Raw genomic sequence first — 15,640 nt, forward strand, 5'->3', positions numbered from 1 at the left:
AATTTACATCATAGGTAGACCTCAACTATGGGAGACAATCTGAGAAAAAAAAACCAGAAAATCACATTGTCTGTTTTTTTATCATTTTTTTTGCATATTATGGTGGAAAATAAGTACCGTATTTTTCGGACTACAAGACGCACTTTTTCCCCCCAAAAAAAGGGGATGAAATGGGGGGTGCGTCTAATAGTCGCAATGCAGGCTTACCGTGGCGGCAGAGGTGCGGTGGCAGAGGTGCGGCGGCAGAGGTGTGGCGGCAGAGGAGGCGCAGTAAGCGGGGTCCCTTTCTCCGGTGAGGTGATGCAGCAGCCCGGTATGCAGCAGAGCCGGGTGAATCCTGTTGTTATCTGTGGTGGCGGCCATTTTCCCGAGGACGCGCGTGCGCAGATGGAGCGCTCTGCTTCCCGGGGCTTCAGGAAAATGGCCGCCGCGATCTCCATCTGCGCACGCGCGGCCTCCCGTGGCCATTTTCCTGAAGCCCCGGGAAGCAGAGGGCTTCATTTGCACACGCACGACCTCAGGAAGATGGCCGCGCCCACCGATAACAACAGGATTCACCCGGCTCTGCTGCTTACCGGGCTGCTGAATCACCATACCGGGGAAAGGGACCCCGCTTACTGCGCCTCCTCTGCCACCGCACCTCTGCCACCGCACCTCTGCCGCCACGTTAAGCCTGCATTGCCTGCACGGTAAGCCTGGGACCCCTCTCATGCCATACCTCTCACTGCACCTCCTGATCCCAGCACCTCCTGATCCCAGCACCTCCTGATCCCAGCACCTCCTGATCCCAGCACCTCCTGATCCAAGCACCTCCTGATCCCAGCACCTCCTGATCCCAGCACCTCCTGATACCAGCACCTCCTCATCCCAGCACCTCCTCATCCCAGCACCTCCTGATCCCAGCACCTCCTGATCCCAGCACCTCCTGATCCCAGCACCTCCTCATCCCAGCACCTCCTCATCCCAGCACCTTCTCATCCCAGCACCTCCTCATCCCAGCATCACCCCACCTCTGCCGACACCTTGCCTCCTGTGACCCTGCTCTGCCACCGCCAGCCCTCAGGTAAGATACTGTAAATTCGGACAATAAGACGGACCCCCATCTTATAAAAAATCTTTTTTTCTGCAATTTTCACCCCAAATTTGGGGTGCGTCTTATGGTCCGGTGCGTCTTATAGTCCGAAAAATACGGTATTTGGTCAGAAACAAACAATCAAGATTTCTGGCTCTCACAGACCTGTAACTTCTTCTTTAAGAGTCTCCTCTTTCCTCCACTCATTACCTGTAGTAATGGCACCTGTTTAAACTTGTTATCAGTATAAAAAGGTACCTGTGCACACCCTCAAACAGTCTGACTCCAAACTCCACTATGGTGAAGACCAAAGAGCTGTCAAAGGACACCAGAAACAAAATTGTAGCCCTGCACCAGGCTGGGAAGACTGAATCTGCAATAGCCAACCAGCTTGGAGTGAAGAAATCAACAGTGGGAGCAATAATTAGAAAATGAAAGACATACAAGACCACTGATAATCTCCCTCGATCTGGGGCTCCACGCAAAATCCCACCCCGTGGGGTCAGAGTGATCACAAGAACGGTGAGCAAAAATCTCAGAACCACGCGGGGGGACCTAGTGAATGAACTGCAGAGAGCTGGGACCAATGTAACAAGGCCTACCATAAGTAACACACTACGCCACCATGGACTCAGATCCTGCAGTGCCAGACGTGTCCCACTGCTTAAGCCAGTACATGTCCGGGCCCGTCTGAAGTTTGCTAGAGAGCATTTGGATGATCCAGAGGAGTTTTGGGAGAATGTCCTATGGTCTGATGAAACCAAACTGGAACTGTTTGGTAGAAACACAACTTGTCGTGTTTGGAGGAAAAAGAATACTGAGTTGCATCCATCAAACACCATACCTACTGTAAAGCATGGTGGTGGAAACATCATGCTTTGGGGCTGTTTCTCAGCAAAGGGGCCAGGTCGACTGATCCGGGTACATGAAAGAATGAATGGGGCCATGTATCGTGAGATTTTGAGTGCAAACCTCCTTCCATCAGCAAGGGCATTGAAGATGAAACGTGGCTGGGTCTTTCAACATGACAATGATCCAAAGCACACCGCCAGGGCAACGAAGGAGTGGCTTCGTAAGAAGCATTTCAAGGTCCTGGAGTGGCCTAGCCAGTCTCCAGATCTAAACCCTATAGAAAACCTTTGGAGGGAGTTGAAAGTCCGTGTTGCCAAGCAAAAAGCCAAAAACATCACTGCTCTAGAGGAGATGTGCATGGAGGAATGGGCCAACATACCAACAACAGTGTGTGGCAACCTTGTGAAGACTTACAGAAAACGTTTTACCTCTGTCATTGCCAACAAAGGATATATTATAAAGTATTGAGATGAAATTTTGTTTCTGACCAAATACTTATTTTCCACCATAATATGCAAATAAAATGTTAAAAAAACAGACAATGTGATTTTCTGGATTTTTTTTCTCAGTTTGTCTCCCATAGTTGAGGTCTACCTATACTGTAAATTACAGACGCCTCTCATCTTTTTAAGTGGTGGAACTTGCACTATTGCTGACTGACTAAATACTTTTTTGCCCCACTGAATATACACACCGTGCGGGGGGCACACACACATATATACTGTATATATACACCCTGCGGGGAGCACACACATGTATATATACACACTGTGCGGGGGGGCACACACATGTATATATACACCCTGCGGAGAGCACACACATATATATATACACACCCTGCGGAAAGCACACACATGTATATATAAACCCTGCGGGGAGCACACACATGTATATATACACCCTGTGGAGAGCACACACATATATACAGTGGGGCAAAAAAGTATTTAGTCAGTCAGCAATAGTGCAAGTTCCACCACTTAAAAAGATGAGAGGCGTCTGTAATTTACATCATAGGTAGACCTCAACTATGGGAGACAAACTGAGAAAAAAAATCCTGAAAATCACATTGTCTGTTTTTTTAACATTTTATTTGCATATTATGGTGGAAAATAAGTATTTGGTCAGAAACAAAATGTCATCTCAATACTTTGTAATATATCCTTTGTTGGCAATGACAGAGGTCAAACGTTTTCTGTAAGTCTTCACAAGGTTGCCACACACTGTTGTTGGTATGTTGGCCCATTCCTCCATGCAGATCTCCTCTAGAGCAGTGATGTTTTTGGCTTTTCGCTTGGCAACACGGACTTTCAACTCCCTCCAAAGGTTTTCTATAGGGTTAAGATCTGGAGACTGGCTAGGCCACTCCAGGACCTTGAAATGCTTCTTACGAAGCCACTCCTTCGTTGCCCTGGCGGTGTGCTTTGGATCATTGTCATGTTGAAAGACCCAGCCACGTTTCATCTTCAATGCCCTTGCTGATGGAAGGAGGTTTGCACTCAAAATCTCACGATACATGGCCCCATTCATTCTTTCATGTACCCGGATCAGTCGTCCTGGCCCCTTTGCAGAGAAACAGCCCCAAAGCATGATGTTTCCAGCACCATTCTTTACAGTAGGTATGGTGTTTGATGGATGCAACTCAGTATTCTTTTTCCTCCAAACACGACAAGTTGTGTTTCTACCAAACAGTTCCAGTTTGGTTTCATCAGACCATAGGACATTCTCCCAAAACTCCTCTGGATCATCCAAATGCTCTCTAGCAAACTTCAGACGGGCCCGGACATGTACTGGCTTAAGCAGTGGGACACGTCTGGCACTGCAGGATCTGAGTCCATGGTGGCGTAGTGTGTTACTTATGGTAGGCCTTGTTACATTGGTCCCAGCTCTCTGCAGTTCATTCACTAGGTCCCCCCGCGTGGTTCTGGGATTTTTGCTCACCGTTCTTGTGATCATTCTGACCCCACGGGGTGGGATTTTGCGTGGAGCCCCAGATCGAGGGAGATTATCAGTGGTCTTGTATGTCTTCCATTTTCTAATTATTGCTCCCACTGTTGATTTCTTCACTCCAAGCTGGTTGGCTATTGCAGATTCAGTCTTCCCAGCCTGGTGCAGGGCTACAATTTTGTTTCTGGTGTCCTTTGACAGCTCTTTGGTCTTCACCATAGTGGAGTTTGGAGTCAGACTGTTTGAGGGTGTGCACAGGTGTCTTTTTATACTGATAACAAGTTTAAACAGGTGCCATTACTACAGGTAATGAGTGGAGGAAAGAGGAGACTCTTAAAGAAGAAGTTACAGGTCTGTGAGAGCCAGAAATCTTGATTGTTTGTTTCTGACCAAATACTTATTTTCCACCATAATATGCAAATAAAATGTTAAAAAAACAGACAATGTGATTTTCTGGATTTTTTTTCTCAGTTTGTCTCCCATAGTTGAGGTCTACCTATGATGTAAATTACAGACGCCTCTCATCTTTTTAAGTGGTGGAACTTGCACTATTGCTGACTGACTAAATACTTTTTTGCCCCACTGTATATATATACACCCTGCGGGGAGCACACACATGTATATATACACCCTGCGGGGGGGCACACACATGTATATATACACCTTGCGAAGAGCACACACATATATATACACCCTGCGGAGAGCACATATATATATATACAGTGGGGCAAAAAAGTATTTAGTCAGTCAGCAATAGTGCAAGTTCCACCACTTAAAAAGATGAGAGGCGTCTGTAATTTACATCATAGGTAGACCTCAACTATGGGAGACAAACTGAGAAAAAAAAATCCAGAAAATCCCATTGTCTGTTATTTTAAAAATTTATTTGCATATTATGGTGGAAAATAAGTATTTGGTCAGAAACAAAATTTCATCTCAATACTTTGTAATATATCCTTTGTTGGCAATGACAGAGGTCAAACGTTTTCTGTAAGTCTTCACAAGGTTGCCACACACTGTTGTTGGTATGTTGGCCCATTCCTCCATGCAGATCTCCTCTAGAGCAGTGATGTTTTTGGCTTTTCGCTTGGCAACACGGACTTTCAACTCCCTCCAAAGGTTTTCTATAGGGTTGAGATCTGGAGACTGGCTAGGCCACTCCAGGACCTTGAAATGCTTCTTACGAAGCCACTCCTTCGTTGCCCTGGCGGTGTGCTTTGGATCATTGTCATGTTGAAAGACCCAGCCACGTTTCATCTTCAATGCCCTTGCTGATGGAAGGAGATTTGCACTCAAAATCTCACGATACATGGCCCCATTCATTCTTTCATGTACCCGGATCAGTCATCCTGGCCCCTTTGCAGAGAAACAGCCCCAAAGCATGATGTTTCCACCACCATGCTTTACAGTAGGTATGGTGTTTGATGGATGCAACTCAGTATTCTTTTTCCTCCAAACACGACAAGTTGTGTTTCTACCAAACTTCCAGTTTGGTTTCATCAGACCATAGGACATTCTCCCAAAACTCCTCTGGATCATCCAAATGCTCTCTAGCAAACTTCAGACGGGCCCGGACATGTACTGGCTTAAGCAGTGGGACACGTCTGGCACTGCAGGATCTGAGTCCATGGTGGCGTAGTGTGTTACTTATGGTAGGCCTTGTTACATTGGTCCCAGCTCTCTGCAGTTCATTCACTAGGTCCCCCCGCGTGGTTCTGGGATTTTTGCTCACCGTTCTTGTGATCATTCTGACCCCACGGGGTGGGATTTTGCGTGGAGAGCCAGATCGAGCGAGATTATCAGTGGTCTTGTATGTCTTCCATTTTCTAATTATTGCTCCCACTGTTGATTTCTTCACTCCAAGCTGGTTGGCTATTGCAGATTCAGTCTTCCCAGCCTGGTGCAGGGCTACAATTTTGTTTCTGGTGTCCTTTGACAGCTCTTTGGTCTTCACCATAGTGGAGTTTGGAGTCAGACTGTTTGAGGGTGTGCACAGGTGTCTTTTTATACTGATAACAAGTTTAAACAGGTGCCATTACTACAGGTAATGAGTGGAGGAAAGAGGAGACTCTTAAAGAAGAAGTTGCAGGTCTGTGAGAGCCAGAAATCTTGATTGTTTGTTTCTGACCAAATACTTATTTTCCACCATAATATGCAAATAAATTGTTAAAAAAACAGACAATGTGATTTTCTGGATTTTTTTTTCTCAGTTTGTCTCCCATAGTTGAGGTCTACCTATGATGTAAATTACAGACGCCTCTCATCTTTTTAAGTGGTGGAACTTGCACTATTGCTGACTGACTAAATACTTTTTTGCCCCACTGTATATATATATATATATATATACACCCTGCGGGAAGCACACACATATATATATATATACACTTTGCGGGGAGCATACGCATATATACACCCTTCGGAGAGCACACACACACATATATATACACTTTGTGGGGAGCACACACATATATACACCCTGCGGAGAGCACACGCATATATATATACACCTTGCGGAGAGCACACACATATATACACCCTGCGGACAGCACACACATGTATATACACACCCTGCGAAAAGCACACACATGTATATATACACCCTGCGGAGAGCACACACATATATATATATATATATATATATATATATATATATATATACACCCTGTGGGGAGCACACACATATATACATCCTGCGGAGAGCACACACACATATCTATAATATAACGCTGGGAGCGTCACTCTGTCCGAAGCCTTTATAGACTGCGCTGGCGCAAGCGCCGGCGCAGTCTGGCCCCCACAGAGTGACGCTCCCAGGAGATCGCGGTATGCGTAAGCACTGAACGCATACCGCGATCTCCACCGGAGAGTCAGGGGCCGCCAGGAGGGTAAGTATATTCACCTTTCCCCGTTCCAGCGCTGCGTGCGGCTCCGTCTCCCGGCTCCTCTGCTGTGACAGTTCAGAGGGCGTGATGACGCGCTTAATGCGCGCCGGCGCCACCCTCTGACCAGTCACAGGCAGAGGAGCCGGAGTGCGTCTTCAAGAAAATGGCGCCGATTCCTGCTGCCTGAATCAGCGCGTGCGCAGTCCGCGCTTTCTGGCGCCATTTTCTTGAAGACAAACTCCGGCTCCACTGCAGGTGTGTCTTCAAGAAAATGGCGCCAGAAAGCGCGGACTGCGCAGGCGCCGATTCCTGCTGCCGGAATTGGCGCCTGCGCAGTCTGCGCTTTCCGGCGCCATTTTCTTGAAGACACACCTGCAGTGGAGCCGGACGATAGGTGAGTATGGTATTTTTATTTTTTTTTATATGGCAGCAGCGTACGGGGGCATACACACTGGAGCGTCTTATGGGGGGCATATAATACAATGGTGGCGCAGGATGGGAGCAGCACATGACAGAACGGGGGCAGGATGGCAGCAGCACATGACAGAACGGGCGCAGGATGGCAGCAACACATGACAGAACGGGCGCAGGATGGCAGCAGCACATGACAGAACGGGCGCAGGATGTCAGCAGCACATGACAGAACGGGCGCAGGATGGGAGCAGCACATGACAGAACAGGGGAGCAGGATGGGAGCAGCACATGACAGAACGGGCGCAGGATGGCAGCAGCACATGACAGAACAGGCGCAGGATGGCAGCAGCACATGAGAGAACGGGCGCAGGATGGGAGCAGCACATGACAGAACAGGCGCAGGATGGCAACAGCACATGACAGAACGGGCGCAGGATGGGAGCAGCACATAACAGGATGGGAGCAGCACATGACAGAACGGGGGCGCAGGATGGGAGCAGCACATGACAGAATGGGCGCAGGATGGCAGCATCACATGACAGAACGGGCGCAGGATGGCAGCAGCACATGACAGAACGGGCGTAGGATGGGAGCAGCACATGACATAACGGGCGCAGGATGGCAGCAGCACATGACAGAACGGGCGCAGGATGGGAGCAGCACATGACAGAAGAGGGGAGCAGGATGGGAGTAGCACATGACAGAACGGGGGCGCAGGATGGGAGCAGCACATGACAGAACGGGGGCGCAGGATGGGAGCAGCACATGACAGAACGGGGGCGCAGGAGTGGGTGCAGCACATGACAGGATGGGAGCAGCAAATGACAAAATGGAGGCGCAGGATTGGAGCAGCACATGAGAGAATGGGCGCAGGATGGCAGCAGCACATGACAGAACGGGTGAAGGATGGCAGCAGCACATGACAGAACGGGCGCAGGATGGGAGCAGCACATGACAGAACGGGCGCAGGATGGCAGCAGCACATGACAGAACGGGCGCAGGATGGGAGCAGCACATGACAGAACAGGGGAGCAGGATGGGAGCAAAACATGACAGAACGGGGGCGCAGGATGGGAGCAGCACATGACAGAACGGGGGCGCGGGATGGGAGCAGCACATGACAGAACGGGGCGCAGGATGGGAGCAGCGCATGACAGGATGGGAGCAGCAAATGACAGAATGGAGGGGCAGGATGGGAGCAGCACATGACAGAACGGGGGCGCAGGATGGGAACAGCACATGACAGAACGGGGGCGCAGGATGGGAGCAGCACATGACAGGATGGGGATGCAGGATGGAGCAGCACATGACAGAATAGGGGCGTAGGATGGAGCAGCACATGACAGGATGGGGACGCAGGATGGAGCAGCACATGACAGGATGGGGACGCAGGATGGAGCAGCACATGACAGGATGGGGACGCAGGATGGAGCAGCACATGACAGGATGGGGGCGCAGGATGGAGCAGCACATACCAGGATGGAGACCATATACCAATATAAATGCTCGCCACCCGGGCGTAGAACGGGTTCAATAGCTAGTATATATATATATATATATATATGTATATATATATATATACCTTGTGGAGAGCACACACATATATACACCCTGCGGAGAGCACACACATATATACACCCTGTGGACAGCACACACATGTATATATACACCCTGTGGGGAGCACACACATATATACACCCTGCGGAGAGCACACACATGTATATATACACCCTGCGGGGAGCACACACATATATACACCCTGCGGGGAGCACACACATATACACCCTGCGGAGAGCACACACACACATATGTATATATATATATATATATATATATACACCCTGCGGGAGCACACATATATATACACCCTGCGGACAGCACACACATGTATATATACACCCTGCGGACAGCACACACATGTATATATACACCCTGCGGACAGCACACATCTATACACCCTGCGGACAGCACACATATATACACCCTGCGGACAGCACACATCTATACACCCTGCGGACAGCACACATATATACACCCTGCGGACAGCACACATATATACACCCTGCGGACAGCACACATATATACACACAGATGTATATATACACCCTGCGGACAGCACACATCTATACACCCTGCGGACAGCACACACATGTATATATACACCCTGCGGACAGCACACACATGTATATATACACCCTGCGGACAGCACACATATATATATATACACCCTGCGGGGAGCACACACATGTATATATACACCCTGCGGACAGCACACACATGTATATATACACCCTGCGGACAGCACACACATATATATACACCCTGCGGACAGCACACATATATATACACCCTGCGGACAGCACACATATATATATATACACCCTGCGGGGAGCACACACATGTATATATACACCCTGCGGACAGCACACACATGTATATATACACCCTGCGGACAGCACACATCTATACACCCTGTGGACAGCACACATATATATATATACACCCTGCGGGGAGCACACACATGTATATATACACCCTGCGGACAGCACACACATGTATATATACACCCTGCGGACAGCACACATCTATACACCCTGTGGACAGCACACATATATATACACCCTGCGGGGAGCACACACATCTATACACCCTGCGGACAGCACACATCTATACACCCTGCGGACAGCACACACATCTATACACCCTTCGGACAGCACACATATATATATATATATATATATATATATATATACACTCTGCTGACAGCACACACATGTATATATACACCCTGCGGACAGCACACATATATACACCCTGCGGACAGCACACATATATACACACACATGCACACATATATACACCCTGCGGACAGCACACATATATACACCCTGCGGACAGCACACATATATACACCCTGCGGACAGCACACATATATACACACACATGCACACATATATACACCCTGCGGACAGCACACATATATACACCCTGCGGACAGCACACATATATACACCCTGCGGACAGCACACATATATACACACACATGCACACATATATACACCCTGCGGACAGCACACATATATACACCCTGCGGACAGCACACATATATACACACACATGCACACATATATACACCCTGCGGACAGCACACATATATACACCCTGCGGACAGCACACATATATACACCCTGCGGACAGCACACATATATACACACACATGCACACATATATACACCCTGCGGACAGCACACATATATACACCCTGCGGACAGCACACATATATACACACACATGCACACATATATACACCCTGCGGACAGCACACATATATACACCCTGCGGACAGCACACATATATACACACACATGCACACACCATGTGACGCTGCACAGCTGCCAGCAGCACTGAATTCCATCTGATCCCCTTTCCTCCCAGAGAGCTGCACCCCCCTCCCGCACATGCTCTCCCCCTCTCCGCTCCCTCCCTCCCTTCACATCTCAGGGGGATCCGAGCAGAACGCACCACAATTCCCCACACAGAGGGGAGCGGGAGGCAGGTTGCGGGCGGCGGGCTCGGTGGTGGCTCCGCTGTGTGGCTCTGGGCATTTGCAGCGTCTGCATCCTTCGCATCCTCTCCCCCGCCCGCCGCCTCTCATGGTCCATTCCTGGTACCTCATTCCCTGTGCTGCTGCATCACACCTCGCCTGACACTCGCCCAGCTGTTCTCGGGGAGGACCCCTGTCCCCGGCGTCCTCGGTGGATTATGTGCAGCTCCGTTTTGTGATTCTCCCTTTTCTCCTATATCACGCAGTGTTGCATCTTCTCTCCGGAGAATCTGGCCGGTCCTCATCCCTGATCGGTCCCTCCTGGCACGGGAGAAGAGAAGACCCCGTACTTTGTCATTAGGGGAGACGGACACCGGTCGGATCTTACCGGGAAGGCTTTTTTTTCTGGGGCCATTTGATCGTCATGTATCTCGCAGCCATCCTGCTCCTGACCCTGGCTGGATTCACGGGGGCGAACGTGTCCGAATATGACCGTAAGTACCCCCATATTATTAGTAGCGGGGAGTCTGAGGGGCTCCGGGACTCCTCCAGTGATTTTATATATGTGTATCATTATGTGATTGCCAATTATGGCTACTGATTGCCGATATGGCTAGTGATCGCCGATATGGCTACTGATTGCCGATTATGGCTACTGATCGCCGATATGGCTAGTGATTGCCAGTTATGGCTGGTGATCACCGATATGGCTAGTGATTGCCGATATGGCTACTGATCGCCGATATGGCTAGTGATTGCCAGTTATGGCTGGTGATCACCGATATGGCTAGTGATCGCCGATATGGCTACTGATTGCCGATTATGGCTACTGATCGCCGATTATGGCTACTGATCGCCGATATGGCTAGTGATTGCCAGTTATGGCTGGTGATCACCGATATGGCTAGTGATTGCCGATATGGCTACTGATCGCCGATATGGCTACTGATTGCCGATTATGGCTACTGATCGCCGATATGGCTAGTGATTGCCAGTTATGGCTGGTGATCACCGATATGGCTAGTGATTGCCGATATGGCTACTGATCACCGATATGGCTAGTGATTGCCGATATGGCTACTGATTGCCGATATGGCTAGTGATCACCGATATGGCTACTGATTGCCGATTATGGCTACTGATCGCCGATATGGCTAGTGATTGCCAATTATGGCTGGTGATCACCGATATGGCTAGTGATCGCCGATATGGCTACTGATTGCCGATATGGCTAGTGATCACCGATATGGCTACTGATTGCCGATTATGGCTACTGATCGCCGATATGGCTAGTGATTGCCAGTTATGGCTGGTGATCACCGATATGGCTAGTGAATGCCGATATGGCTAGTGATTGCCAGATATGGCTAGTGATTGCCAGTTATGGCTAGTGATCGCCGATATGGCTAGTGATTGCCGATATGGCTAGTGATTGCCGATATGGCTAGTGAATGCCAATTATGGCTACTGATTGCCGATTATGGCTACTGATCGCCGATATGGCTAGTGATTGCCAATTATGGCTGGTGATCACCGATATGGCTAGTGATTGGCAATTATGGCTGGTGATTGCCAATTATGGCTAGTGATTGTCGATATGGCTAGCAATCGCCGATAGGGCTAGTGATCGCCAACATGACTATTGATCGCCCATATTTCTAGTGATTGCCGATTATGGCTATTGATTGCCAATTATGGCTAGTGATGGCTGATATAGCTAGTGATTGCCGATTATGGCTAGTGATGGCCAATATGGCTAGTGATTGGCAATATGGTTAGTGATCGCCGATATGGCTAGTGATTGCCAATTATGGCTGGTAATTGCCAATTATGGCTAGTGATCGCCGATATGGCTACTGATTGCCGATATGGCTAGTGATCGCCGATATGGCTACTGATTGCCGATTATGGCTACTGATCGCCGATATGGCTAGTGATTGCCAGTTATGGCTGGTGATCACCGATATGGCTAGTGATTGCCGATATGGCTACTGATCGCCGATATGGCTAGTGATTGCCAGTTATGGCTGGTGATCACCGATATGGCTAGTGATCGCCGATATGGCTACTGATTGCCGATTATGGCTACTGATCGCCGATTATGGCTACTGATCGCCGATATGGCTAGTGATTGCCAGTTATGGCTGGTGATCACCGATATGGCTAGTGATTGCCGATATGGCTACTGATCGCCGATATGGCTACTGATTGCCGATTATGGCTACTGATCGCCGATATGGCTAGTGATTGCCAGTTATGGCTGGTGATCACCGATATGGCTAGTGATTGCCGATATGGCTACTGATCACCGATATGGCTAGTGATTGCCGATATGGCTACTGATTGCCGATATGGCTAGTGATCACCGATATGGCTACTGATTGCCGATTATGGCTACTGATCGCCGATATGGCTAGTGATTGCCAATTATGGCTGGTGATCACCGATATGGCTAGTGATCGCCGATATGGCTACTGATTGCCGATATGGCTAGTGATCACCGATATGGCTACTGATTGCCGATTATGGCTACTGATCGCCGATATGGCTAGTGATTGCCAGTTATGGCTGGTGATCACCGATATGGCTAGTGAATGCCGATATGGCTAGTGATTGCCAGATATGGCTAGTGATTGCCAGTTATGGCTAGTGATCGCCGATATGGCTAGTGATTGCCGATATGGCTAGTGATTGCCGATATGGCTAGTGAATGCCAATTATGGCTACTGATTGCCGATTATGGCTACTGATCGCCGATATGGCTAGTGATTGCCAATTATGGCTGGTGATCACCGATATGGCTAGTGATTGGCAATTATGGCTGGTGATTGCCAATTATGGCTAGTGATTGTCGATATGGCTAGCAATCGCCGATAGGGCTAGTGATCGCCAACATGACTATTGATCGCCCATATTTCTAGTGATTGCCGATTATGGCTATTGATTGCCAATTATGGCTAGTGATGGCTGATATAGCTAGTGATTGCCGATTATGGCTAGTGATGGCCAATATGGCTAGTGATTGGCAATATGGTTAGTGATCGCCGATATGGCTAGTGATTGCCAATTATGGCTGGTAATTGCCAATTATGGCTAGTGATTGCCGACATACCTATTGATCACCCGTATTTCTAGTGATTGCCGATTATGGCTAGTGTTCGACACTATGGCTAGTGATCACCGATTAAGGCTAGTGATCTCCAATACCACTTGACTTATATTTCTATGTATATATATATATATATATATATATATATATATATATATATATATATATATATATATATATTAATGTACATATTAATCAACATCTACATATATATATATTTGTAGGGATGTTTATGTCACGTCTTATATTTGTGTATATAAATAAGTATTGATCAACATCTCCATGTCTATGTATTCGTAGGGTTGTGTACATTGTGTAATATATATATATATATATATATATATATATATATATACACACACAATACCTCTTTAGACAGTATCAATCCACATCCACTTGTGAATATACGGTGTATACATTTACATTTATGTTCTGTCTTACATTTCTCTTCACGCTCTCTATGTCAGTACATGTATATATACCCACACATATCTATACATACATGCACATATATTTATATACACACTAAGTCAGTCAACATCTACATGTATATTCATAAATATATACATCCATATACATGCATGCACTGTGATAGAAAGCATGGGGCGAGTGTAAGTGTGTGTCTATCTATAGAAAGAAGTATATATACTTAATATATACATGCATAGATATATATATTTATATACAAATATATATACATCTATTTCAATATAAATAACTATATATATTATAAATATTTGTAGTACGTGTGTATCAGTATATATATACAATTACATTTCTATTTATGAGGTCATTTCATCACATGTAGGTGTGTTCATATATAGATGCTGTGTACATTCATATGCAGGATCGTGTATATATATATTATATATATGTCGATACCAATGTGCATATAGATGTACACACACTACATTTCTCGTTATGGGGTTGTTTGTGATGTCCGCACCTTGCCGTTGTGGGAGCACAAACAAGAAGGGGAGGCTCAGCCTCGGCCTGGAGCTTAGGGTTACCCTCTGTGGAGGTTGGGTCGCTGCATTGACCACTAGAGAGGGTCTGACTCCATGGGCCGGCAGATGGAGCAGCGCAGAGGACCCTCTTAATGTATGCAAACACACCCTCTTCTGGTACAGCGAACACATTGCCACCTGCACTTTATGGGTCGTGGATGCGGAAAGACAATAAATCCTGCTCGCGCTGAGATACAGGATATCAGACATCCTTGGGGTAGAGGGTCTGGTCCCAAGAACCTGCACTCTACTCCACCCCGCAGCATTTGGAAATGTTTTTTACTTTTAACCCGTTGTATCGTCTCTGTCTGCATAATTTAACCCTCATTGAGCTGCGTTGAAGGAAGCTAGGGAGACGAAGTGATGCGGGGGTGCACATACTTTCGCAGCGGACATAGAAAACATTCCAAATGCTTCATACGGGACACGTGCCAGGATAATTAGCAGGGCAGATTAACAGAAACCCTTTTGTCACGTTCCCTTCCCGAGCCGGGGGTTGTGTTCGTTAATGCTACATTCTTCTTTACGGGGCTCTGGGAATTTCTCTCTTTTTTTCCCTGCGTGGTTAATAGGGTCACATTGTTGGGTTTCTACAGCCGAGAACACAAATAATCACACAGCCATAGCAGTTCCTGTAAAAACTCATTATCGAAGGGTAAATAAGAGGGGAGCAGCGCGAAAAGACCCTTAACCATTTATCTTCCCCACTGCTACAAATATAATGAAACATCGGAGGGCGATTTATTGAGGGTCGAACATAACATATATTTAGCGGTAGGTTGCCTACGCCTGTTTATTACCATGAATTAGAGTGCA

General features: G+C 47.5%; 1 protein-coding gene across 2 annotated transcripts in view; it reads left to right on the forward strand.

Moving 5' to 3' along the window:
- The first annotated feature begins 10,544 nt into the window (after positions 1-10,544).
- The window catches only part of CADM3 (cell adhesion molecule 3), a 451,826-nt gene continuing 446,730 nt past the window's right edge, over positions 10,545-15,640 (forward strand). Inside the window, exon 1 of one of the 2 annotated variants that reach the window (XM_069726964.1) lies at positions 10,545-11,202. In XM_069726964.1, the coding sequence (XP_069583065.1) occupies positions 11,133-11,202 (70 nt within the window). In that variant the 5' untranslated portion in view covers positions 10,545-11,132. The remainder of the gene's footprint in view (positions 11,203-15,640) is intronic. The other variant, XM_069726955.1, reaches the window with a different exon arrangement.

This window comes from Ranitomeya imitator, chromosome 1 (genome assembly GCF_032444005.1).
Source record: "Ranitomeya imitator isolate aRanImi1 chromosome 1, aRanImi1.pri, whole genome shotgun sequence".
Classification (NCBI taxonomy): domain Eukaryota; kingdom Metazoa; phylum Chordata; class Amphibia; order Anura; family Dendrobatidae; genus Ranitomeya; species Ranitomeya imitator.